This window comes from Aphelocoma coerulescens, chromosome 8 (genome assembly GCF_041296385.1).
Source record: "Aphelocoma coerulescens isolate FSJ_1873_10779 chromosome 8, UR_Acoe_1.0, whole genome shotgun sequence".
Taxonomy (NCBI): Eukaryota; Metazoa; Chordata; class Aves; order Passeriformes; family Corvidae; genus Aphelocoma; species Aphelocoma coerulescens.
In genome coordinates, this window is record NC_091022.1 from 14,800,202 (window position 1) to 14,827,175 (window position 26,974).

At 35.8% G+C, this 26,974-nt stretch overlaps 1 protein-coding gene across 10 annotated transcripts in view; it reads left to right on the top strand.

Moving 5' to 3' along the window:
• The window catches only part of DPYD (dihydropyrimidine dehydrogenase), a 366,543-nt gene that overhangs the window by 122,410 nt on the left and 217,159 nt on the right, over positions 1–26,974 (top strand). For 8 of the 10 annotated variants that reach the window (XM_069022646.1, XM_069022644.1, XM_069022647.1 and 5 more), the window contains 3 exons: positions 6,386–6,582; positions 10,428–10,509; positions 13,725–13,812. In XM_069022646.1, coding sequence (XP_068878747.1) covers positions 6,386–6,582; positions 10,428–10,509; positions 13,725–13,812 — 367 coding nt within the window. The remainder of the gene's footprint in view (positions 1–6,385; positions 6,583–10,427; positions 10,510–13,724; positions 13,813–26,974) is intronic. The other 2 variants (XR_011152352.1, XM_069022648.1) reach the window with 2 other exon arrangements.

Sequence of the window (26,974 nt, forward strand, 5' to 3'; positions counted from 1 at the left end):
AACAATGACTGATCATCTGTTCCTACTGCAGATAAAGCTCCCTAATTGTAAAATATTTGTCTTGCATACGGTAGAACAATAAAAAAAAAATGGCACCTTATGCCACCTGCATTTTCCTTCTGCCCTTTCATATAGTTTTGTAACTATGTTTGGCTCGTTCTCAAAGTGAATTGTAATCCAGCCTGGAAAAATGTGAATTTTGACAATTAAATGTTTAAGTGGAAAAAAGGAAATATCCGTTTGTATTTATGATGTAGAATGTGTATACTGGGATGCAGTTACCATGGTAACTGTTGCATCTAGAGAATAACATGGAGTAAAAGCTCACTATTATAAATGACGAGTGTCAAGCTCAGGTTACACCTGCTACTGCGCAGGTCAAAATCATATTAATGTCTTTATCTGTCTCCTTTGCCCAAATTCTTCAGAATCAGGAAACATCCATTTTTTGAACACAAGTTCAGTGAAAATATACTGAGATTGCAGTGACAATACATACAAGCTTGAGGTATATGTCTGTTAGTCCCGAAATGAACTAAAATCACTGGTTATTCAAGTACAAGTTTGCAAGCTTGTAGTAAAAAGGAAGCAAGATCTGTTACATTATCTGCTGTAGTATTAGTAGGAAACTCTCAAATTACTACATTTTTGGATAGACTTCATTGAATCTAAAGGTTCTCTTCTGTTTCTATTTAATCATTCTGAATGGTGCAACATAAGCTAAATAGAAAATGTATTATTTTAATCTCTGCATACTAGATATAAACACTAGATCATTTAGTACTGTGGCTCTTGTGCCAGCTACAGTTCTGGTGATTTGTTCCTCTTTGCAGATACATTCTGACTACTGCTGCAGCAGAAAGAAATCGGAAAAGGAGATTAGATATGTGTTTTTCCTAAAAAAGGCATTGTATGAGCTTACCTGCTGCTCACCTAGGGACATCTCAGCAGAGTACCTGTGCTGGAAGGAGCATTCTGCTTAGGAACCTGAGTGCTGAACCTCCCTTCTCCCCCTGCCCACCACAGTCAAGGAAGAAATGTCTTCCCTGAGGAATTGCCATGGAGTGGTGCACTGTGCCCTTGGGCTTAGGGTCCCTCTTTGAGTTGTTTATTGACAGCTCTGACCAGTCTGTCGTGTAGGTGAGGAGAAGGTGGTTCTCATGGGGCTGCCACTCCTACAGGTGGATGGCCTTGAGATACCAGCCTGGGCATAATCACCACCATGGATACATGTGCTGCATCAGCAGAGGAGGGTTGTTCTGGGGAGCTGAGGCAGCAGGACAAGTAGAAAAAGCCCTTTATTTATCAGTATTAATTTTAATACATCTTTAGGTAATTTTATCTTTTAAATCATGTTGAAATCCATGATAAAAATAAATAAAATTTGAGGTTTGTAGAAAGCTACACCACCCCCTTCAGACAATAGTTCAGGGGATGAACCTGGGGACTTCTAATTTCTCAGTCCAATGCTGAAAGATTTGCTGGTATTTGGGCAAGTTATATAAACTTCTCTACAGCATGTTTTACAGATATTAAATAAGTTTTGATTTTTTAAGTCATTTGCATGAATGTTGCTATGTCTGTTTAGTGGTGGGATTCATGAAACGTTGAGATTTGGACTCTGCAATGTCCTAGATCTGTGGGATATCTTTGAACTATAATAATGGAGGTTTGAAGTCTTTAATAAGATGTTTTAGGCCCTAGTTTTGTAAGCACTCACTTCCATCAAAACTTGAAGTATTGCAACTTTAGCTCTTAAATTGTGGAGGGAAAATCAAGGTTTCGTAACTAGCACATGTCTGTGGAAAAAACACTTCTTGTAACATCGTATGCTATCCACTGCAATTAAATGGAATTAATTGGGTGATCATGTAATTTGACAACTTCAACAAGATTACTGTGCATGCAATTTTCTTCATTTCGTATTAAAATGTGTGCAGAATATGATTTTCTTCTTTAAATATTCAACTGCCCCATATTGATATAAACCAGCCTACAGATAAATATCCATGGAAACCAGTGGGAAAGTGTGAAACTAATAAAACCAGTTCCTAAATGTTCCTGATTTCATTGCCTGTATTTTACTGTCTGTGCACTAGTAAAATCTGGTAACAATTCAGTGTACACTGATACATTTCACACTAAAATAAATCCCAGCTAGATTCTAATGTCTATGTCAGTAGCCATTTGCTATCACACCGCCTTAGTGAAGGATATTTAAGTGTAAACCTGGCTGATAAACTTATTTCTAGAGCCTTTTAAGCATGGGACCAAGCATTATGCCTGAAGAATATAAAGGACTTAGTTATGATTTGTATTACTAAAAGCTTAAATTGTCCTTCTGTTTGTCCTTCTGAAATGTGTCCTTCTGTGTATATCTTGGATATACAAAGTAAGTATGTTTTGATAGTCTGGTTTTGTAGGATTAGACAAAGGTTTTTTTTACATTTTAACACTGAGATTAAGCTTTCAATCTATTTACTGTTTTGTTTAATAAATTTTTTTGTCATAGTCCAAAAATAACTTTAAGCAATCATAGAAGATTAGAACAGCTTGTATTGGAAGGGAGCTTAAAGATCATCCAGTTCCATCTACCCTGCTATGGGCAAGGACACCTTCCACTAGACCAGGTTGCTCAAAGACCCATCCAGCCTGGCCTCGAACACTGCCAGGGATCATAGAATCATAAATGTCGGAAAAGATCTCCAAGGTCATCAAGTCCAACCTTTGACTGAAGACCACCTTGTCAACTGAACCATAGCATTAAGTTTGACTGAAATTAGTTACTTTGACTGAAATTAGTTACTTTATTTAAATTACATGAAATTTGAGGTAAAAATCCTAAATATAATTTATAACCTGTTTTAAATGTTTTAGACTCATTTAATTCATTCTTAATATGCCATAAAATTATTTTCATCTGATTAGCAAAATACATTTCTCTGAATCACCTGCTACTCTTTGCCAAATGTCACCACTTTTCATCAAAACATGCTAATACAAGAGTGGTGTAGTGTAGAAAAGAACCAGGATTTTATTACATGAGGGTAACAATAAGCTTATCTCTATCTGCATTCTGAAAAGCAGCTAAAATGAGTTGGCTAAAACTTTCCAGGAAATTTAAATTGGAATCAGTTGCTCAGTGGTTGAAACCACTGTAGTTCGCTTAAGTGGAACATCTTGTGGAACCTGAATACAAACTTGTGTTATGAGTTATTTTTATATATTTTGGATTATGCTCTTTGGTGAATGTTTTGGAATATGAACCAACCCCTTTGCAGTAAAAGGATGCTTTATTTACATCAGAGAATACAACAAACTTAGATTTCTTACTGTAGAGAATCATGCTGTAGGGAGCATTGAGCAAGTGCTCTCACATCTTTACACATTGAAATGATGCAAATAGGAAAACAGTAATATATTATAGATGTGTGAATCAAGAAAGGGTTTTTTTCAGTTGTTAGAACTTAGCAGAATTGATTGGCTGTTTTGGTTTGGTTGAATTGAATCTCACTTGAGTACCAAGTTTTATAAGCTGGGATATCCTGTCGGAGGACCCTAATGGACATGAGGCATAAGAAATGGACAGAATCAGTGTGGGTTTAATTTGAATAGGCCCTAGACAGTGAAGTAATGATAATTACGTCATATTTGATAAAAAGTTGAAGAATAAATGCCTAATGTTATTAATGTCTATTATTAATCTATTTAATCTCTTTTGACTGTGTATGAGAAGGAGCTAGAAGGAAAGGCAGACATGAGGACGATGATTGAGTCTTTTCACTCAGAGTCTGCTTTAAAATTCATCATTTGTTATCATTTTCCTGAATGGGTCTTGGTTAAAAAGCCCTCTAAAACAAAGGAAAAACTCCATCCAAACAAAAAAGAAATCATATTGTTGAAGGAAAAGTGAAAAGAAGGGTAATAGTATTAAATTTTACCTGCCTCCTGAACACATTCTGAAGAGATTAGAAGCAGAAAGGACAGTTGCATGTAATGTGCCACTGAGCACTTGCTTGCCAGTTACTCATCTCTGGCCACCAAAGGATTTATACAGAGGAATTCAGTGATATTTAATTAAGTGAATTACAATATAGGGAGACTTCACCATTAGGTGAGTAAAAATCCTTTGAAATACATTAAAGCAGTTTGCTATTTTCACACAGTTACCCTGCCAGCCTTAATATGCAGAACTGCCACTGAATTCCAGATGGCAAGATACTGCCACACAAGCTGGCTGTGCTGCATAAAGACAGTTTCACCCTGTTTGCAAATAGGCAGAATTAAAGCTGACCATTCAGCCTGAACTCCTAGGATTTTCTGCATGAGTGCTTGGTTTCTGAAGCTTAACACTTCACTACAGTAGTGTGGAACTTCAGTGTAACATTTATTTGATGGGTATGACTATTCAATAATACATATAAAAATAGTTATGTTAACAGTAAAGTAAATTTAGTAGTAAATTTGTTAAGCATATGCATATTCAGAGTGCTCAATATACACATACAATACGCAAGTTATATAATTTTTGTTACTGAATAGCCTTCTTAAACAGCTACATGAGACTAACGTAAATTGGGTATGATTCAAGCACATTCTTATGAATCTAACAAAGCAGACATTTTAGAAATATCATTGCATTTTGGTTATCATAGTCTAGTTTCACAGTACAATATGAGCTTTTCAGCCTGTGAAATCCATTAATAACCACATTAAACTTTCCCATATTGTATGAATTGTCAGGTTTAAATGATTCTTTCTTTAAAACAATTATCTGTCTCTTGCTTCATGCAGTTTGTTAAACCGCTGTGTCAATTTACAAAGACTGGGGGAGTTTGACACAGAAATTTTAGAAAGGGAAGGAACTAATCATTGGTTTACCTAGCATGAGTGCTCAAGTGCACATGAAGAAAATGAACATTGATTCAAAATATAAATGAAAAATTCTAATCATGAGTGGAATTGCCAAAGTTTAACTTGAAAACCCTTTGCTTCTTGCGTTCTAAGGAAAGTAAAATCTGTTGGTAAGCTTTTTAAATAGTTTAAATATGATATTTATTAAGACAAATGACAGTGTATGTATTTTAGAGGACTAGTTAGTAGTTATGGAACACAGCTCTGCATTGCAATAGGTGGGGAGCAGTGTGGTCTCCTGGTAGTTTTTGAGATGCTGCATTGAGAGTATTTGTGATATGACTGAGAATCCCCATGCAATGCTCTCTTGAATCCTTTTGTCTGCTACAATTATGTACTGTTTGGATTAAACATTTTTCCCTGTAATGTCCAAGTAAAAACAAGATTTTCTGTGCTCTTCCGTGCTTCTAATATTTAGTAGCCTCTGAGGCTGTAAGTCTATTCTTTCCTTTTGTAGCTCATACAAGATAGAGATTCAATTCCTCTGTGCAGAGGACAGTGAAGTCTAGCTTGGGGGATGCAGAATATTTCTGCCTTCACCTCTTACCTGTATGCCTGAGTAAAGAACTGATTTAATGCAGATCTGAAAAACTGTGTGACATTACAACTAGGTTAGCAGCCAACTGTGTTGAGTTCTGTAGAAATGCACAACAGTGGGCAGAGACTGTTCCAAAGTATTTTAAATAGTCAGGACAGATTGGAGCAGATCATCACCATTAGGCAGGTGAATTAATAATTGAGGCATAGGGAGAACAGTCTAATTTTCAGGTATTTCTACAGTTATTGGAAACCCAATTAAAAAGTGGACAAGATATGAAATAGATAAGAAACTAAAATAAAGTCCTATAAAAATTATCTAAGAGGAGGCATCTAAAGCATGGATTGCCAATGAAAATACTGAGGGTGGTTCCTTCAGCACTGAAGACTGAGGGTGGTTCCTAAAAAACATTTCCAACCTGCGTAAAGTTTGTTACCTACCACCTCTAAAAATTCAAGCTGTAAGTGATTTTTCTAGGATCACACAGGTTGTCTCTTGAAGAAGCAAAGCCCCTTTACTGGCACTATAATCCTTTGCACTATTTGCGGAAGTATTTTTCTACTAGTAAGAATAATTTGTTTGCAGGGAAATTTTTTGGCATTGCAGAGATTCTCTGCCATCTGGCTGACTTTGCATTCCTATTCTGTTACTGGTAGTCTGGCTCTGTCTTCTCTGTAAAATTTACAGGAGCGAAAGATCTGACTTCAGAGATTTTTAAGACAAAAAGACCCATAAAAGGACCAAACCCTGCAAATACAGCATCCCTCACAAATGCACACATCGTGTCATTTGGATGCTGTAATGTTGCGATGCAATCTGCTATACTATATCAGCTATGTGACAGTACTAGCAGAAGCTTCCATCATGTCATTCATAATAAAACGTAGGGAGGGTATGTAAAGTATTTAACCTGTTGATTGTGTTGCTTTTCAGGTTTTCAAAGCCATGAATATTCCTCAGATCAGAAACCCTTCCTTACCTCCTCCAGAAGATATGCCTGAAGCATATCAGGCGAAGATAGCTCTTCTTGGTGCGGGACCTGCGAGCTTAAGTTGTGCTACCTTTTTGGCTCGATTGGGCTATTCAGACATCACCATATTTGAAAAGCAGGAGTACCTTGGGGGCTTAAGGTAATAAAACAATGATAACAAAGCACTGTTTCCACTTATTGTAGAAAACATAGCAAGAACTGTTGTACATTCATATATTATATGTGATCCCTCTACTTTTAGCAAAGGAAGAGTGTAGAAAATTTCAGATCTGTAAAAGTAACTTTTTATTTAAATCATTGATCATTCACATTAAGAGAGATACAGTTACAGGCAAGCTTTAACTGGAAAACTGTTGGCTATCTCCTATATTCTTTTCACATGACCTGTTAAATTTCAGGGTGCAATCGTTGTTGCCAAATTAACATATTAGAAAATGGTGTCAGGAACCATTTTCCCATACCCAAAACTTTTAAAACAAAATTAAGTAACTGTAGCCATAGTGAAACAATGTTTAAAAAGTTTTAGAGACATACTAATTTCATGGAGAATTTTAGGTTTAGAATGCTTTCTTGGACTACCTTGTGCAAATAAAGGTGACAGTGACAGTCATGGGTGCAGCTTTAGCAGACCATAGAATATGGGTGAAATAAACCCCCTGCAATTCTCAACCTTCAAAGAGTTACAAATACATAAAGGAAGGTACCTTTGCAGTGTTGCTGTGTGGTAAACCCTTGGCTGATATTTGCATTGTGTCAGTCCTCTACACTAGAAAATGAATTTTTGCCACTGCAGCAATGGCTGTGATCAAATCCAGTAGGTTTTTTGGAATCCCTGTGTATAAGATAATTCAGACACTGACTAGTGGGTACCAAGCCATTCAAAATCAAAATTAAGTTCTACAATGTAAGATGTGAAAGAATACAAAATGTAGTCACAGAATGTGTTTAAAAAATACAAAATGTAACGAAACAGAGAGAAGGAAGGGTGATGCACTTACATTTCTTAATGCAGCATCACTGAAATCAATGGAGTTGACACGGTTAATGAATTTGATCCATAATGTCATAATGTCAAATACTTATTCAGTGCTCTGCAAGAAAGAGAATCAATTCTGGAGAAGTTGAACTGATTACTTGCATTTTTCCCAGTGAGGTTCAGAATTATTCTGCCTAATTACCAACGTGTTAATCCATAGGCATTTAACTGTGAAGCTGTTTTACTTGAACTAGTTACCATAGAGGATTGCAAATTTAGTATGTGAAATACCTATTCACCTGTTGAGTAGCACATGCTATCATAAATACCAGCTTAAAATCAGTTTTGTTGCTGTAAAGTAGTCAGAATTAATAAGAGGTTTTTAACAAAAAGGCTTTTTTTGGTAACAGGTTGGACTCAGGTTGGACTTGGCAATACAAAGCAGGACTTCCTTCAGCGCTTATAGTACAATGGTCCAGCTGCTTAATATGTGCTTGTGTATTTGAAGCAGTGTGATCTTAAGTTCTTCATGGTTTAAGTTGAATTTAAAATAATGTTTTGTCTGTTTCTCCTATTGCAAAAACCCTTACACGGAGTTTTGCCTGTTCTGTTAGTATCCTTAATGGTTGAGGAGTGTATTTTAAAATGTATTTCTTTCTTCTGAGTCTTAAAGAACACGTCTCAATCAAGGTCAAATTTTACTTCCATTCACCGTAGAAATGTTCATGTGTGGTTTAAGGGCATCAATTCCTTTTTTCCTTATTTTAATCTTGAAACAGAAGGGGGGCTGGCCTGTGGCAGCAATCATCCATTATTGCATTTCTAAGTCTTTGCAGCACATCTTTTAACAAGTGTTTTCAAGCCTTCATAAACTATTGCAAATTGCTAAGAAGACCAAATCAATTTTGTATTTGGAATCAGCTGTTTATAATGGTCATGTTTGTACCTTCTTAAAGTTTTTTCCAGTTGTTTTTAGTTAGGATGTTTCTTGCATCATAGCTAATTTTCATAATATTGTGACACTGGAAAGGTGCCTAGTGATTGCAGTTCCTGTGGTCGGATATTTAAATGTAACATAAATCTGTGCTTCTCTGAATGCGTCTGGATTTTCATATTTATGGGCAGGTTTTCCTACATTTCACCAGTTGTGTAAAATTTATGCTTTATAGTAGAGTAGGCATGAGTACACCATGCTCTTGCTTAGAGACCATGAACAAGCTTTACTACTTGTACTTCTAGCTCTGGCACTGCTTTACAGTGTACCAAGAGCTGCCCCTGGAGCAACAGTAATTTGAGGTTGCTGAGAAATGCCAGGCACCTGTCCAAGCACCTCTGGCTTGGGTCAGATTTGAGGTAGAGGTGAATTTGTGGGACACTTTGCATCCACTGCATTCCTCCTCCATCTCTGCCCCGTTTTCTTTTCCCCCTCTGTCTCTCCATTGCAGAGTCAGAAAGCAGCTTCTGCTGCTGAAAGAAATTGTTTCAGAATTATTGATGTATCAGTTGACTTTCATAAAAAGCCTCTTTTCATAGTTAATGTGCATGCATGTGGGTATACCTCACAGCATCAGACTAAGTAAATGTTTAATGAGAGCAAAAAAGTGTTTGCAGATTCTGACAGTGATGTAACACAACCAGTACTGTTCTGGGAGCCTGTTGTGGAAATGACAGGCCTCCAACAAATACATAGGTGGCTTGGAAAATAGCACTTTCCTTTTTTTGATTAGGTTTCTTTATTGAATCTCTGTTGCAGAATCATGTTGATACATTGGTTTCTGCCTCAGACACCTTTATTTAGCATGACCTGTGAAAGTTGTATTGACACATTCATTATATCTGATATTTACAACACTTCTCATTGCACACTGGTCAAGAAAGGTGTAAAAAGGGCAGTATTACAAATAAGGAAGAACACCAGTTTCTTATCAATATAATTAAAGTTGATGCAACTTAAAATAAATAAAACTCTTCTGGCCTGTTAGAGTTAGATGCTAAAGATGGTGTGGTCAATATCAATATGTAAAATAAGCTGCAGTGAATCTCTTGTGCCAGTGCTTTGTTATGGATATTTCAGATTCATTAATTTGAGAACAGATTAAACCGTTTGAAGCTTAGAAGTATCCGGGGAGAAGCCTTTACTTTTCTGCATATTTAGGTTTTTATCTTCATTGAACAAAAGTATCTAAAATATAACTTCACTGTGTTTATCTGCAACATGTTTTACAGTAGAGATTTTGAACCGGCATATATAGATTTCATTTCATTGGAGATAAATATATATTTATTAGATCTGTAAGAGTAGATATAAACTGAGATCCTATATTGGCACTGCAGTTTTCCTCTTCTGTGATTCTGGGAACTTGAAGATGTCATTCCTAATCTTCCCCAGGAGGAAAAAATGCCAGTTAGTACACATTAAGTCAAAAAGCAGACATGAAATCAACAGCTGATAGTGTTTGTCCATCCTGAAAAATCATAAAAAATTTATGAAATAGAAATGGAGGTGGGTACAGTTTTAGTAGCTCATAGTTCAAAATAGCATATGTAACACTTTAAAAAATTGAATGGGAAATTTCATTCTCTCTTATTGGATAGCTTAATGAAAGATTGCTATGTCACTTTGCTTTTAGTAGCCATGAGGTCCTTTTTTAAATGGATATCTTAAGTTTGGTGTTACATATTCTGGTGAACAAAAGGAATGGAGCTGAAGTCCTTTAGAACTCAAACATGATATATGTTAAATAGTTACCTACAGGTGTGGTCAGTGTTGAAGGTACTGCCTTCCTGACCTATATTTTTAGCATTGGATGAATAAAGCTTTTTTGTTACTCTAACAATTAAAAAAAGTCAAGAGTCACATTTCAGCACATTTCCATTCATATATGTCAAAATTAACTAAGGTGTGTTATAAGTATTTTGGCTAATAGTGATAATAATAAAAAACAAATTTTAAAACCCTCTTTTCCTAATAGTTATGAGTATTTCACAAGCATTTTTATTTATTTTAGTATGTCTGAAATCCCCCAGTTCCGATTGCCATATGATGTAGTGAATTTTGAAGCCGAGCTTATGAAGGATCTTGGAGTGAAGGTAATGAAAAATATATCCTGCCTATGTATAGCTCAAAGAAAAAAAAAAGAACAAGAACTCTGCCAAAGATTAACAGCAAAATGTCATGCATATTAGTAAAGAACGATTAAAAGCTATGCTAGACAGAGGCAGGAAGATGCTTCCTCTTGCTCAGGGCATTTGTCTGTCTCCTGTCTGAATGCCACTAGTTTGGAAAAGGGCAATCAATAGTTCTCATCTGGCATGCCTGCATGTGATTAATTGTCTGTAAGAAACAAATTCCTAAATTGCTTTAGGGGTTCAGTGTAGCTATTGGAATGATTTGATTTTTTTTTAATCAAGTTTGGCACTACTTAAACCATTCATATTTGATACTTCTTTTGTTCCTTCTCCCTGATTTTTTTTTTCTTTATGGTTTATCATACAGTCTTGCATCCAAGTTAATTTTATAATAAAATGCATCAAATTAAAGTGTTAACATGATCATCTGTTATAAACAATAACAGTCTATTCAACTTCTTGGAAAGCAATAGTTATGCATTATTCTGTTAAATAAATGTGTGTTGTTTATAGATAATGGGAACAGCGATTTATTGTTAATTTAGGACTTGAGCTGAAGATTTAGATAGTATTTACAATTGCTGCACATTGTAATAGAAGTTACAAACTTAGAATGTATCACTAGATCAAATTTTTGAGTAACAGGAGGGATACTTTATTTTTAATACATTACTAAAACCTTCAGTGAAGCAAGAAATTCTTCTTGGAATCTTTCATGTTGATTCATATTATAAAAGCAGTAGGCAGTTGTCACAAGACCTGAGTGAGAGCATTGTTCTGCCCAGGTTTTATAAAAATGCTGGTAAGATGCAAGATAAGGTTTTAAGTGCTAAAGGTCTGTTTTTCTACTTTAAAGTTCCCTTTGAAACCCTTGAAAAAAGTTACAGAATGGAGGTTTAGTTAGGGATGGGTTAAACAGAGCACTTAGACAACTTTAGTGAGACAAAAAAACTGCTGGGTACAGACTCCTGAGAATCCTCTGCCAATCTCAGTTCCCAGGGCTTTGTGCTATGACAGGGTCTCCAGAATGGACTGATGGAGCCACCATGTCATCTTGACCTGCAGGTCCTCTGCAGTTCTGGAGTGCAGCAGAGAATCTCAATGTAAATTTGCTTCAAAGCTCTGCCATTGGTTTGCAATTGACCCTTTGGCAAGCTGGTTAAATAAGTACCTTAGGTTTATACCTCTCTAAGCTGGAAATATTTTCTGGTGTTTACTTAAAGCATTTCGAATAGTGGAAGGTACTGTGTTGAGTAAATGCTCAGTAGTGCTGTTTATTCAAGTAATTCCACTGAAATTAGTAAGAATTAGTCAGCTGAATAAGGATTGCAGAGCTAGGCCCTAGATGTATTATGAATCCTCACATAAAATAGTATTGCTGTTTAAATTCCTTCATTAGGTTTTCATAACGTATGTACACAACAGGATAAGAAAATGTAATGCCAATTTATGGAATGTCTTTTGTTGCAAGTGAGGATGGAGTCTGTATTGTTTTAAGGATTGCAACAGTACATGGCTTCTTCGCCTCAGATAAAATTTGTACTAAATATCCAAAGACAAAGAAAGTCAGTGTTTTAAGTAGTGTAAATTGTATTTTACCTCTGCCTTTTTTTCCCCACCAACCTGAAAAGTATATTAAATGAAATACAGGCAGATTGAATAACAAACAAGATACACAGTGGCTTGAAGGCTAAACTGTTAAGATCACAAAGTAGAGAGCTTACACAACAGCATTTCATTTTTTAAAGTAAAATCACAAGTGATATAAAAAACCTGGGGGAAAGCATTCAAGTTCAGAGAGTCTAAGATGCGGAGATAAAAACACACATACCTATGTCAAGAAGTATGAAATATCAGAAGAGGAATCACACACACTTTATGTGCTCAAAGGCCTTGGGGTTAGGAGTGATGAACAAAAGGTGTGTGTATCTCCAGCTGCATGACCTCTGCACAGGGACTGCCATCGCTGGTTGCCTGAACACACAGCAAACACTATTCCCTATCCCTTACACTCTTGCAACTACTCTAAGTGCTCAGCCTGTGCAGTGGCTGCTCAGAGCAGGATTGGTGGTGGAGCATGACTCTGGAAAAAAAATTCAGCTTTTGCTTCTGAAAGTAAAAACTAACTGAACAGAAACAAGTATAGATTATAAGTGTGTTTTGATTGCTGTGAGTTATTTCTTTCAATAAATGAACACCTATCACTGCACTGTGGGCATTGTTGCTTGTCTAAATTAGAATTAACAATTGCAAGTCTAAATCAAAACTTATGTCATTCATAATTTTGAAAACCTCTGTTAGTTTAGCCTGCAGAATGTGCTGCTTCATTACAATTGAGCAGGGCACACTGTAATTTGCGAAGAGTATTCTTTAGACTTACTGTCATCTCTGACCCTGTCTTTTGCAGGCAGGTTTTCTGAATTCACAAAAGCACCATTGGCATCACTGAAGGTTTTTTGGCATACAGGAGTTCTAGATAGTGATCTCAAAAGTTGGGCTGTGAGCTCTGAGTATGCAGCAAAAAGCAATACAATCCTTCCTTGGTTACTGGCATTGCATTCTGCACATCTAGAGGCCTACCAAGTACCTGATACTGTGCAGAGAGCATTGCTTGTTTTTCTCTTCAGAATAGTCTCATGTCATAGTTTCACTAATGTTTGTGCAGTAACATAAACTGATTGGGTTTTGGTTGGAGTGCTGGCTATCTGTTCAGTGCATATTCCCTAAAGGAGGTTCTTGCTTCCATGACATGTTTCTTATATTCAGGTTTTTGCACGGGTGAAACTACAGCCTTTTGTAGTCAGCACTGAACACAGATATTTACTCACGGTAGAAAACTGCTATTTTCAGCTCTACTTCAGTATTTTGTTCCATAGACAGGCGTTATCTGTTTGTTTAGTTTGCTTTAGACCTTTTAGCTTACAGCAGAAACCAGCCTGTGGTGGTCTCCATCTGAAGATGATCTGAAGGTACCTTTTTACCCATTTGTAGTTTGTGCCACTTCTTAAATCAGAGGAATCTGGTCTTTAAAGCCTGGTTTGGGGGAAAACAATTTGCTTTGTTTGCTCACTAGATGATCCTGTGAGGTGTCTGTATGCAAGACATAGAAATAGAAGAAGAATAGAAATTATTTTCAAGTTGTCACATTGAAACAAAACAATTTTTAATTCTTTCAGATCATTTTTAGGAAAGGCCTTGCAGTGGATGGAATGACACTCCATACCCTGAAGGAAGATGGCTATAAAGCAGTCTTTATTGGAATAGGTAAGAAGAGCTCACAGTCCCGTGTTTAGTCCTGTTGAAATTGAAGGACTGGAATAAACTGGAACCTGTATGTTTGTTAATAGCATGATGGGAGAAAGCTTTAATTTGATGAGTTATGGAAGTATGGGATATAAGAAAAATTATAAAATCAGGAAGCTACAGGTACTGGCCTTAAGACAGTTATTAAAATTTTCACATTTATATTATAGATCTTTAAGTAAGATGTGAATGTAGCTGAATGGGTTGATTTATTGTTTGCTTAAATAGTTAAAAATGGATGAACTACAAATTTGGTTGTAATTAATTGCCATATTGGCCTGGAGCGATACACGAGTTTAGTTTTCAATTTTTGCGCACAGCTTATTACACCCACGCAATTACTGAGTCTATATGTAAGCCAGTGATATCATGCTTGGTTGCTTTTTTTCTTTCATCCATATAAAATTTGTAACATCCTTCGGATAGGCTGTAGTGAAATGTACTTATGGAGTGGGTTAACAAAATAAGCTGATTTTGACTTATACTGAAACTGGCATCATATGTCTGTCTTCTCTCATGTACTAGAGAAGTCCTGTTACCTCTCTGCTGTTTGAATCATTGCTTCTTTTTAATGTTAGATTAGAATTGTTATCCATTTACAAGTATTTTGAAGTGCAGCTGGACCCATTGCTGCCATATGATAGGCATGTTGAGCAGGCATTGTCTACAGTTGGTATGAGGCTTAATGCTCTTTATTGATCTAGACGTTGCCTAAGTGAACATAATAGGAAACAAGTTGTCCAACTGTTCCTCCTTCCTATTATTGATTACAGAGATGTAATTCTTAGTACAACGACAACTGTTGTTTACCATCTGGTTATGCAGTATAATAAGCTTTGCAGGTCTATTCTGTTGTGTAATGATAGCACAGTGTTGTGATTTATGTAATCCTAAATCCTCACATTGTTAGAGAACTTCCGTGTATAGGAATTCTGATGTATCATATTTTGATGTTATTGTATACAAGGCAAATGGTGTGACTTCTACTTTTCATTGTTTTCATCTGTGTCTTTCAAACTGCATTGCAAAATCTCACCAATGAGGAATTAATTCATAAGCATTTGTTTTCTGTGAGTCTAGCACTTAGGAAAAAATTCTCAGTAATTTTTTTAACATCACCATCGTTCCTGTGCATTTCTGACTCAGAAGCTTAGAATAACAGTTCAGTTTAGTGTCAGCTAAAATGACCACTGAGCACTTCGCATAGAATTGGTGTTTGGTTTATGTATGTAGGTTTATTTTCTGACCTTAATAAAGGTATTCTAATATAAAATATATTTTGGTTAGAAATAAATAAATAAATAAATAAATATATCTCCAGACAACATTTTGCCATACAGATGCTAGGTAAAGGGACACAGCCAGAATTTTAATAAACAAGAGAACCATAATTCTCCTGTAAAGCATGTGTTCATTGATTGTACTAGGAAACAGAGGGTATAAATGCTAATGAAGGATTATGTGTACCTACAAAGTTTTGTTATTGGAAGCTTCCTTGAATTTATGATGTAGTTGGTCCCTCTCTGTACCCCCTTGTCTGCCTGTCATCTCACTTTTGCAGTACTGTGTAAGACACTGGACAGTCATGTGGCCTTGCATACTGGTAGTGAGAGGGGGAGGACATGCCAAGGGGTTGCATATTTATGGAGTTAACTATATTAATGCAATACAGCATTTATAAGCTCTCAGCAACAGACGCTTTTCCATAATGAGTCTGAACTGCATTTCTTTTTGTGTTCTTTGCCCACTGAACAAACATATTCAATGAAACATCACATTTGAACATTACCCTGAATCATAGGGGTAAAATAATTATAGAGCTACTTACATAAAACAGAAGATTTATTTTTTGTTGTAATTTGCTTCTGGATGAATTTGTACCTTGATGGAAAATAAATGTGGTAGTTTTCAATTTTCCCTGTTAGTGGAAAAAAGAAAAAGTAAATGAGTGTAAAAAAATATGAAATCCTTGATGGGACGAGAGTACAGTGTGAGAGGACTTTTTCACAGCAATGTGGTTTTTGAAAAGCACACCCTTTAGTCTTGCAAATGAGATGAAACTTGAGATTTTATCAGTTGGGATTGTATAAAAGTCCATGTGTGATTCATGAAACGGAAGAGCACTTGTAAGTAACTAGCTACCTGAGGGCAGGTGGAGTTGCGAAGAGAACGTTGAAAACTATTTTTCACACTGTTATGCATCAGGGAAAATCTATTGCCAGTGGGAAAATTGTGTGCAGTAGGGAAAGTGCCCTCCACTGCAGGTTCTATCGATGCTAAAACGTAGGCGACTGAGGTCTGAGCCTTCTAGCGAGTGACCATATCGAAGAAAAAAGAATAGCAAAGGCTTTTTGTAAGAGCTGTTTGGACAGGTTAAAAGTGTGCTCTAATCAGCTATTTGCTGTGTTTCTGACATGAGAGGTAAAGAATTCCTAAGATGTTCACAAAAGGATACAGGTTAATAGACTTATTTGAAATGAATAATAATAAAAAAGGATGCTTCGCTTCAATTCTTTGCTTACTGAGGCATTGAGGCTGTGGCGGTTTATCTTAAGGGGAAATATGCTCTCCAGCCAGTAGGTCTGGTGCATTTAGTCACTATTTCGAAGTTGAGAATAGTACCTTGTTCTAGCCTTGGAAACAAACAGGTGGCCAGTATGTGACACCAACCTTTGACAACCTCTGGGGGCTCAGTATGAGTCACATCTTACCTCCATCTTACCTTTCCCAATTAGGCTGTGAAGACTGATGTGGAATTTGGGGTTATGCAGACATATGTTGAACTAGGAAAAACTTTCATAGTTACCTGGATAATCTGTAAGGATCCAGCTGGGCAATGGCAATGTAAGAGATACACCATGTGTCTGGCTTTCTCCAGCAGTCACAATTTCAGATTACAGCTAACGTAAGTATTAGAGGGGTAGTCCACAATTCTCAGTTTTTTACATTGAAAGTAATGATAGACAATAGCATGCATGATAATTATTATAGGTCAAAAAGGTAGCAGCTAAACAATGGGAGTAACAATATTCTTGGAGTCTCTACTTGTTTTTCTAGTTCCTTTTTTCATCGTCATTTAGGTAGCTGCAATTTCTAAACTTAGTCTTATTTCATTGGGCAATTAAAAATGCTAATTAAGAATTAGAGATGAAGAATTAGAGTCCTTAAAATTTTCATCTTAGAATTCTAATTCTCTTCCAGTTACAGAACTTTTGGGTTTGCTACTCACAAACATTAATGAATAGGAGTTAAATCTCCCAATTAAACATTCAAAGTTTTAAAACCAATCTGTAAAAGTACGCATAGAAAAAAATCCCATCCTGTCCTGATTTGAAAGATTACTCAATGTACTCTAGCTTGAATCAGCTCTGCTTTTTGATAAGAAGGGTTTGTGAAGAATTTGTGCCTGAACTGACAAATCAGTTTGAAAATTTTGCTTTTAAAGAAAAAAATCTTGCATCAGTTGCTGCCTTCTGTAAACACCATAGAGTCTCAGGGCAACAGAGAATAAGCATGCTGAGAGCAAAAGGAGAAATCAATGAAGGGGTGAGGGGCTAGAGGAGAGAGCACATGGTCCTCAGAGACAGCAGAGTAAGGCAGCCAGGGTATCCTACGGGGAGCAGAGCAGTCTGAATGCTTTGTGTTACTGTGTCTCTTCCTGTGTGTATGTGTCTCTCATGGCTATCAGAGCAAATGCAGAGATACCAGGCTTTTATTACTCATCCTTCTAGAAGTTCTGCTGCATTCTTTGGAAAACATGATTCTGTGGTTCTGTCTTTTAAGACTTCACAAAGCATTGTATATTCTTTTTGAAAGAGAAAATGCAAAACAGTTTCTTTATAGAACTACTTAATTGAATAAAAATGTATGAACTAAATATTCAAAGTATTTAAGGACATTTTTCACATGACATTCAAATGACTACATAAAAATGCTATCACCATAAACATATTTTCTGCAGACTTTTACACAAACCTCTATCCTTATTCTGTAATATTTTATCATAATGTAAGTGTTTTATGGAACATTTACATTCTCCTTAGATGACTATCAGATCAAAATAGATCCTCAAATATTGTTTTATTTAGTTAACTTTTTACAAAAATCCGAAGCCTCCATTCCCAGAAATTGCTTAGCCACTTTAAACCTACAAACACTAAAGTTAAACTTGCAGCACTAGCTAACTTTGTACTTAACTTCTCAGTGAGTAATGAAGATTGTTGTTTCTTCCTCCATCTTCTGACGCTGAATTGCTGTAAAGTTCGTTTTGTTGTATATGGGTATTCAGAGGTCTATTAAATTCTGTGAAATGGTGGGTTAGATGAGTGTACCAAGTAAATCTAAGCAGATTGTTGCTTAAATGTGCTCTAAATAGTATATTCTGCTTGCAAGGGTTAAAAATGTACATTAAAAAAAAAGGAAAAGAAAATAAATGAAATCCCTTGTGGAAAGAACCTTTGTCGTAATTGCAGTCATTCATAGTTAATTAACATAGCATTCAAACAATGATATAATCAGATCATGTCATTGATTGGAGTGAAATTACACACCAAAAAAAAAAAAAATTAAAAGTGCAGGCATTAATGTACCTTGTTTTAAAAAAAACTCTGTGAGATTGATTTACTCTCTCTTCCCCAAAAAGTAAGTAATCTCCTCATGCCTGTTATTATCTTCTGATTAACTATGCAGTGCCACCTGGTGTGCAGATGGGAGGACTATTACACATCAAGAGCTCTGTTCACACCCACCCACACAGATATAAACCTACGTGGCAAAAAGTGAACAGATGTTCATTTTGCTTGTGCTATAGGAAAAAATTGTGCATCGTACTCCTGATTCATAAACTAAATTTGGAGGACATGAAATCTGCATATGGGGCCCGTAGGCCCATGGCCAGGCACAGACATTTATGGAGGAGATATGTCATGTTCAAAATAGTTCTCATTTCAGGTTGTGAGCAGACATTTATTTGCTTGCTTCTCTGGTTGTGATTTACCTTGTATTTCTGAGTTTTCTTTTTCTTTTCACTTGTGATTTCAGTTATCTCCTCCAAAGGAGGAGTTTAGAAGCAGAGTCATTCGAAAACATATCCAGGATTTATCTGTTAGTTGGTTGCTTTTCAGAATTGATTTGTGTGTCTTGGTGTTTGTGATGTTCCCAAATGTTGTGGGAGGCTGTTAGGCCCTTTCATGAAGAGCTGTTTGCCTCTGTGGTAATGTAGCAAGTCATGTAAATGGCACTGCACCTTGGTTAAAGATAGAGCTTTAGGACAGGCATTGTGCAGCCTTAGGCTCTTAGGATCACCAGCTCTATTGCTGGAGTATTGTTTTCTGGTATTGTTTTGTATAATTTTATAATTTCATAAATATTTTGACACTTTATAGGTAGTATAGGTTTTGCTGCAAGGAAGCCAAAGCCTAAAGACAGGCAGATAAAAGACAACAAATAAGGGAGAAAAATAATACTTTGGAAGGTAGTGCAGGAAAGAATGATGTCGTTGGAAACATGATCAGCTAGATACTCAAAATAAATGTGTGCCTGGCTTAGTTTCTGGGTTTTTTTCATTGCCCCTTGTAGACAAGGGAGATCAGTGTTTTAGAAAGTAAGTGCTTTTCACCAAGGATTTTAAATGGTGACAATGGCCTTTTAAGCATTGGTATCCATATACAGTCAAAGATATTAAAGGCTACAGAACCAGGAAAAACACTTGAAATTATATTTTATTGTTGCAAACCAACCTATTCAAATTCATATATCTGCAAAAAGTTGTGAGCCTTTGGTATTAGAAATAATGGGAATGAAATAATCAAGATGAGTCATGAAGTCAGAGTACTTTGAACAGTTTGAAGAACAGCAGAGATGAAGAGCAGTGGCAGGATCTGGGTAAAACCAATTCAAAATATTTCACAATTGCCTTACAGTACTAATTTTAAAACTAAATTTTTAAAATGTTGTTTATAAAATAAAGATTCCATGAGAAGGGCAGTGTTTGCACTTAGTACAAAACAGGATCAAAACTGCACATTGAACTGCAGCTGCATGAGGTAAAGTCCCAAGGAAGAAGGTCTGCACAAGTCTGTGCAGTCAAGTATAGGAGTTCTTTATACTCTGCCTGCTGGAGAGCCTTAGCTCATGGCTCACAGCTTGGAGAATAAATGCATCCTTCTTTAACACTACATTTCTTGTTTCATGTCTCATGTGAATAATATTCTAAATTAATTATACAATCAATTGGTTCTAATACAAAACTTGTTAGTCCTTATTTTATTATCTTCTGCTACTCTTTAATCTAAAAAGCATTGTTATTAAAATCCAAGTACATATACTAGAAAAGGAACTCTGTGAAAAGAACCTGTTCTTACATTCTATAGCAGGAATTTGAACTTGCTATTATTCCCGATGCAGCATCTTTCCTGTAGACCAACCACGTACATAAATCCAAGAATTTTTATGCTTGAGGCATTTTTTCCTACTATTGGCATTTGTAGTAAGCTGTTATTTCAGCTCTTTAGTTCTTGGTACTGCTCTTGATGTTGGTGGAATATTCCTATGTACTCATCGGAAGCACTAGGCAGTTGAAAGCTTTTAGGGCTGAGATTCACTAAACAGCTTATTTATTATTAATAGTCTTAGGACACATTCAAAAAATACTAATAATCTGCCCTTGGGCAGCCTTATGATATTGACTTGTAAATTACACAGATTTTTGTGCTCTTACTTACTTATCTTTCCTACCAAAACTACTTAGCATAACAATCTCTCTTGCGTATGTTTTACAAAACACTCTCCTGTCTCTTTCCATGATGCTGGAGAATGTGCCTGAAGAAATGCTCATCTAAATATAATGACAAAATTAATTTGGTTCCTATTTTTTTAAGAGTAGTTAATTTTTTAATATCTTAGCAGATTATGTAATCTAAAATTATTTAGCACTTTTTCTTATTCAGGCATATATTTTTAAGCATTTTTGTGTTTGAGGTGTATAAAAAAACCCCACTGAACAAAATGGTGATGTTATATAGTGTATTCTCATATTTGATGTTACTTGAATGCTTTACAACTAAAGAAAAGAGCTTTGCTTATGTGCATGTTGTTTCCAAAAGTTCACTCCCTGACTCAGTTACCTTTATCCTTTAGATGAACCAATATTAATTATGCTGCCATCTTTTTATTTCTGCATTAATATTCAGACACAGAATGAACAACCTACTAAAGTGCAGTTTGTGAGTTGATCCATGTAATTTACTTTAGCTGAGCTCTCCTTTTTTTGTAAGAAAACTGTATGTGGTCCCATATGTGTTTAATGCAATCACTCTTTGAAATATTGTTCTACTTAATACTATAGGAGGACTGACAGAATAAAAAATCTAAATAATATTTTTGTAAATTCCTTACTTTCCTTCGTCTAGTTTTCAAAATATAAAACACTGGTTAAAAACCCAGCCTTGTTGCATTTAATTTTTTTTTAAAGATTATGTACAAATAGAGTATCAAAATCTCACTTACTTAGTGCCAATTATTGGTGAGAAGATGGCAAGCAATTTTTTGTGTTAATGAATAAAGTTTTAAGCAGTCTTCCTGTCACATTTATGTCTCATAAATATAATGTTCCTGAATTCATGTTCCTTTCACTGGCCACTCAACAAGGGGTGTATCTCCTTGTTGAATTGAATTGACAAAGCTAAGTAAACTGGATTTGTGCTGTTGATTTGGAGTACATGTTGAAGGACTTCAAGGGTTGCTTTAGGAGATCTTCTTGCTCTGCCATTTCTCTACTTCATGAGAGTGGTGCCTCGGAAGCCACGGCTAGGCATGGGCAGGGCTCAAGGCCTCCATCTGATGCAGTGGTTGTGCTTCTCAGTCATCTGTGACACATCTCACACATCTGTGTCATCTGTGCTTCTCAGTCTTGTGCTTCTCAGTCATCTGCTTCCTTTTCCATCATTGCTCAGTAGTCAGGCCTTTGTTGGTTTAGGAGTTTGATGTAATGAAAGGCAGTTACCTCATTTCCGGAGAAAACCCTGGGAGACCAGTTTTGGTTCTTCCTTTAACTTGGAGCACACTCATTAGTGATTGTGTTACTGGGTGGGATTTCTAGTCTGAGGGCCTTCTGAGTCCTGTAATGGCCTGCAATGTGTGCCCAAGGGAATCCCTCACTCCTCCCTTCAAGCTCAACACATTAATTGAAAAGCTTTCCTCTTCCAGAAGCATTTGTAAGGTTGTTGTCCAATACAGTAGTGTCCATCATCATGGGAAGGCACATCCCCTGCCCTTCTTTAGTTTTAATCCCATGGACATTTTTAAAGGGAACAAATATCTGAGAAAAAAATTTTGCATGTTCACTATAACAGGTATTCTTTAACTAAGCTACCTAAATGTTTGTGCTGCTGTGTCTCTGATTTTGAATACATTCAGATTATGCAGGCTTTTGAACCACTTGCTATTGTCATGATACTTGAAAATTCTTTTTTTAGTATTCTTATCTATACTTTTCACATAGGCCACTCATATGGTTGCTTTTAGTATGAAATTTAAAATAACTGTGCAAATACATATATTTATGAATACAAAATGAAAGGCTAACAGGTATGCAGATATTTCTCTGGGTTCATGGAATATATTGGTGTCTTCTATAGACTTGAGATCAGCTTTGTCATTCCTTGTGCATAAAGTCACTCAGATACTATAAAATGCACACAGAAGACTATCAAACCATATTCAGAATTTGACAGTTGGTGATGTCACAAGGTGTGCTTTTACTATTAGTGTTTTCAGTGTGTTAATGCTAAATTTACTGCAAATTGTCTTTATAAAAATTGTTTACAAGACTAAAACACAGAAATAAGCACATTAAGTACTTAGAGTGTTTGGATAATGCTAATACAAATTACATGTTTATCTAACAGAGGAAATTATTTTCCAAATGTTGTCCTTGACACTGTCTTTTTGGAAATTCTTTGGTTATTCATTATTTTGTACTAAAAATGTACTGAGCCGAATATGAACCAATAGAGAAAGTGAAAATGCATTCGACAAGCTAGTATGATAGCTTAATATTCTCTCAAATCATCTTTGGTGATCAGTTTCATGGGAAGAAAAAGGAAGAATAATAAGAATTTAAAGATCAGCAGATTTCAGCCAATTAATCCTTAATGTTAACAATGCTACTCTCTTGAAATGCTAGTCACCAAATAGAAACTTACATTGTATTACTACATTTCTAAGAGTTGTCAAGGTTTTATTTGTTACTGTTTCATTTATGTAATAGAAGATGGTGTAACTCACTCAGATTTCATAGGATTGTTTTTGTTAGAAATGATTGTTTGTTTATTTGCCATCATTGATAATGGATAATTGTTTATTTGGATGTGATGCATATATTTAAATAGATTCTAACACTTTAGTGGATAGTGGAATGTCAGCACCTTATTGTTAATTAAATTGAAATTAGATTATTAACCATTATTAAAGATAATTTCTAAATAATACAATATTTACAGCTTTTTCTCTAATATGTTGGATTTTTTAAATGAGAACAGAACTATCTTCCAAAGGAAACAGTTATTCTAATTTTATAGATTGTATAGTGTTTTGTAGTTAGACATTGGAAATAGCACAAATGATTACTTCAGTATCCGAGTCACTTAGACATGATTGCATTTCTGTTTGTTGATAAACACAGGCTTCATGCTTCTATTATGGCCCAGCACAAATCTGCTTTAAATGAAAAATGATGGCCAAATTTTTATCTGGGAGAAGTTTATGACCTGGAGATTAGCTCAGTTGGTCAGAACATGGTGGTAATAACACCACGTTTATGGGTTGAATCCCTTTATGGGTCATTCACTTAAGAGTTGGACTTGATGATCCATGTGGTCCCTTCCACCTCAGAATATTCTGTGGTCTAGAAATATTTATGTTTTGTTAAACTTTACCAAGTTAGATAACAGTCACTTCAAAACAAAATAAAAAAATGCTCTCAAAAAGACTTTACATACTTGGGTGACCAAATACGCACTGTTTCCATTTTTTTATTTCTTATCTCCTTACATTCAAAGTTTGAGTTCTTGACTGAAGGAAGTCTCTTGCAGAAAGAAATTTGCAGTTAGAGGAGATAGAGGGACCATTCTGTGCATGAAGCGTAAGGTGCTCGGTTCTGGTGTCTGTACTAATCTCTGGGATAAAGTTCATGCCTGTTTTCTTTCTGTAGTAGCTGCTTGATAAAAAGGCTTTTTGTTAATTTGTATTAAAAAAAAAATTCCTTCCAACAGTAGATAGAATCTGAAGAAATCACCCTGAATTGTTACAATCTATGCCTTCTTTGTGCTTTGTTCCTTTTTTCTGGAAATCCCAACAAAACTAAGTAAAGGAAATTCTGAAATCTTAGCACTTTTTAAATTGTAGGGACATAAGAGTCTTAATACAACCTCTATGTTGACAAGTTGGTTTCTTATTTTTCAAATGCAAATATGGGCCTTTGCATGTGCTGAATGTGCCCTTTATTGTATTGAGGCATAGAAAATACACATAGTAGCTCAGTCACTTCTGTAGACCTGCCAAGAATGGAATATGTTTAATCAGCCTTGGAGGGTGAATAATCCTAGATACAAGTGTGTTCAGTGTTCATTCAGAAAGATGTAGAAAATGCAAGCAAAATGTTTAGTTAAAGGAGAGTTGAGCGAATTGCCACCGTGGTAGGAGATGGTAGTTGTTTTTTACCTGAAGCATGCTCATTAATTTTTCACTTTGTTAATAACAAAAACATAAATCATGCACACCACAAGGGATCACTGGAAGGAAGCAGTGTGGTGGTCTGCTGAGGGTGAGACTTTTGGGCTCTGGCTACTGGCGTCCTGGCCAAGTTCGTTCTCTCTATTATCATATTGGAACAGTGAAATGTAGCACTAAAAGGACTGAAAGTGCTCAGTACTGTAAAATGCTGTGGAGAAGCCATACTGTGTTCTTGCTGGCAAATGTTCAGGCTGTTTCTTGAAGCTACAGAAATCTTCATTCCTAAGCACTTGCAATTTTTGTCTGCATACCCAATTTCATTTATATTGCAGCATTTTGAAAAAGATGTGTAGCAACCAACAGAGCAGATGAAATAATGCAGATTTTATTTTGCATTATAGGCATGCATCCAGCAATATATCAATGATCACAAGGAAGTTGAAATTTTTTATTAGATAACTTCTTACTCACATTGAACCATTTTCTGTAGATTTTCCCCTGCAGGATTATGCTGGTAAGGATGTATTGTATCAAACATACTGTTTTCTGAAATGAAATTTTAAAAATTTATCAAAAATGAAATGTATCTTGTGTAGTACCTAATATATATTTATTTCAACATTTCAGATGTGAAAAGATCTAGACCAGAAATAGTTTACTTACATGGTTATGTTTTACTTAGATGTTGGAAAAGAGCTTTGAAGACAATTTGATTGCATTTGTGTTGCCAATTTGAAGAGCAGCCTGACTTTGTTTCCTTCGGTTCTTAATGAAAAAGTACTTCTGCTTGTATAATACCCATTCTAAAACTCCATGTAGTAGGATCTGCCATGCAGTAGGGGTTTCTAATAAGCATGCAGTAGTGGAAGGGTCAGGGACTAACCAGTGAATAAAAGTCAAAACTCAAAATGAGGTGCCTTTCCTGTTAGCACTGGGCAGTGATAGATACTGATAGTGTTTGATTAATGAGCAGCAGACTTGCACTGGGTGAAAACATCTGTAAGAAATGATTTATTATTTCAAAGGTATTGGAAGCTCACTGTATCTTGTAGATTCAACTATGTGTGCCTGAATAAAATAAATGAGATGCAACATGTGAAAAATGAAAACACATTACTTGTAAAGGATATGTCACAAGCAGGGTATTTTTGTTCAAGTACACTTTGTCACTTTGGGGATTTTTAATGTTGGTGTGAATACAAATCATTTAACTGGCTCATAAAATCAACCTAGTTGGAATTCTTGCATCTATCATTGAGACAGAAATGAGGGTTAAACTTAATATGCTGGAACATCCCTTAAATTTTTGCATTTGGCATTATACACAGCTGTTCCAACTGTATATGTGAACAGAAAGAATTCTCTTAGCAATATAATAGGAGTGAAGAAATGTACTGATGCAGTTTTAACATTGAAATAAGGAAAATTAATGCATTTGTAGTGTCATTAAAAGGTAGGGTCATTAAAGTTGGTTAAATTTGCTGTATATCCGTCTATAAACAAGTCTGATTCTCATCTCCCTACTCAAGCTGTGTGTTTGAAAATGAGCAGTGACTTGTGGATGGAGGTTTTACTTTTGTGTAGTTGCAATTTAGTCTTGTAGTTGCTGGGTAGTCTTTTAGCCTGCCCTCGGTTTATAACGTGACCTTATTCTGTGCTGCGTGTTCGTGGCTGTCGATCTGGTGGCGTCCCTCGGTTCTGTTCAGAGCTGCCATGGAGTGGGAGAGCTGGTGATGGTGCTGACTCACCTCTATCGAGCTGCAGGGTGTGTTCAGACAAGCTAGAGTGCTCTGACTCCAGGATTAGAGAAAAGTGCCTTTTCTCTAGTTTTGGAAATAGGAAAGGTGGGACAGTGGAAATGTAGTCTGCTCTCCCAGTTTGTCCTCTTATGCTGGGTCAGTGACTGTGGGACACTTCCCTGTAGTGGGTAATGTTTAGAAATTCTGATATATGCTGTTCCATAAATCTACACCTATTACATATCTTATCCACTTTCTTACTTTTCTGTTCTGTTGAATTCAGTAGAAAGCTGAAATATTTTTCTTCTTGGGATTCATCACTGATTATTTATATGAGTATAAACAAATCAAAAAAATACATGTTTTTATGTTGTGTAAAGAAAGTAGAACCTTATAAAGGTCTTAAAGTTGTGCCAATTTTTGGTAAAATTGGATCATGCACTGCAATGTCCCTAGAACCTAAATTCACACATATTTGTCTGTGCAATTCAGTACAGAATGGCAAAAACATAGTATTTAGTTACTTAGGATCAAAATTCTTTATCAAAAGTTTTGTTTAAGATCTTTTTTGTTAGATTCTGTTCATAGCATTTGATCTGTTCTTCGTCTTGTTTTGATCTTACAGGGTCCGATATAGTGGGAGTTAAAGAGTA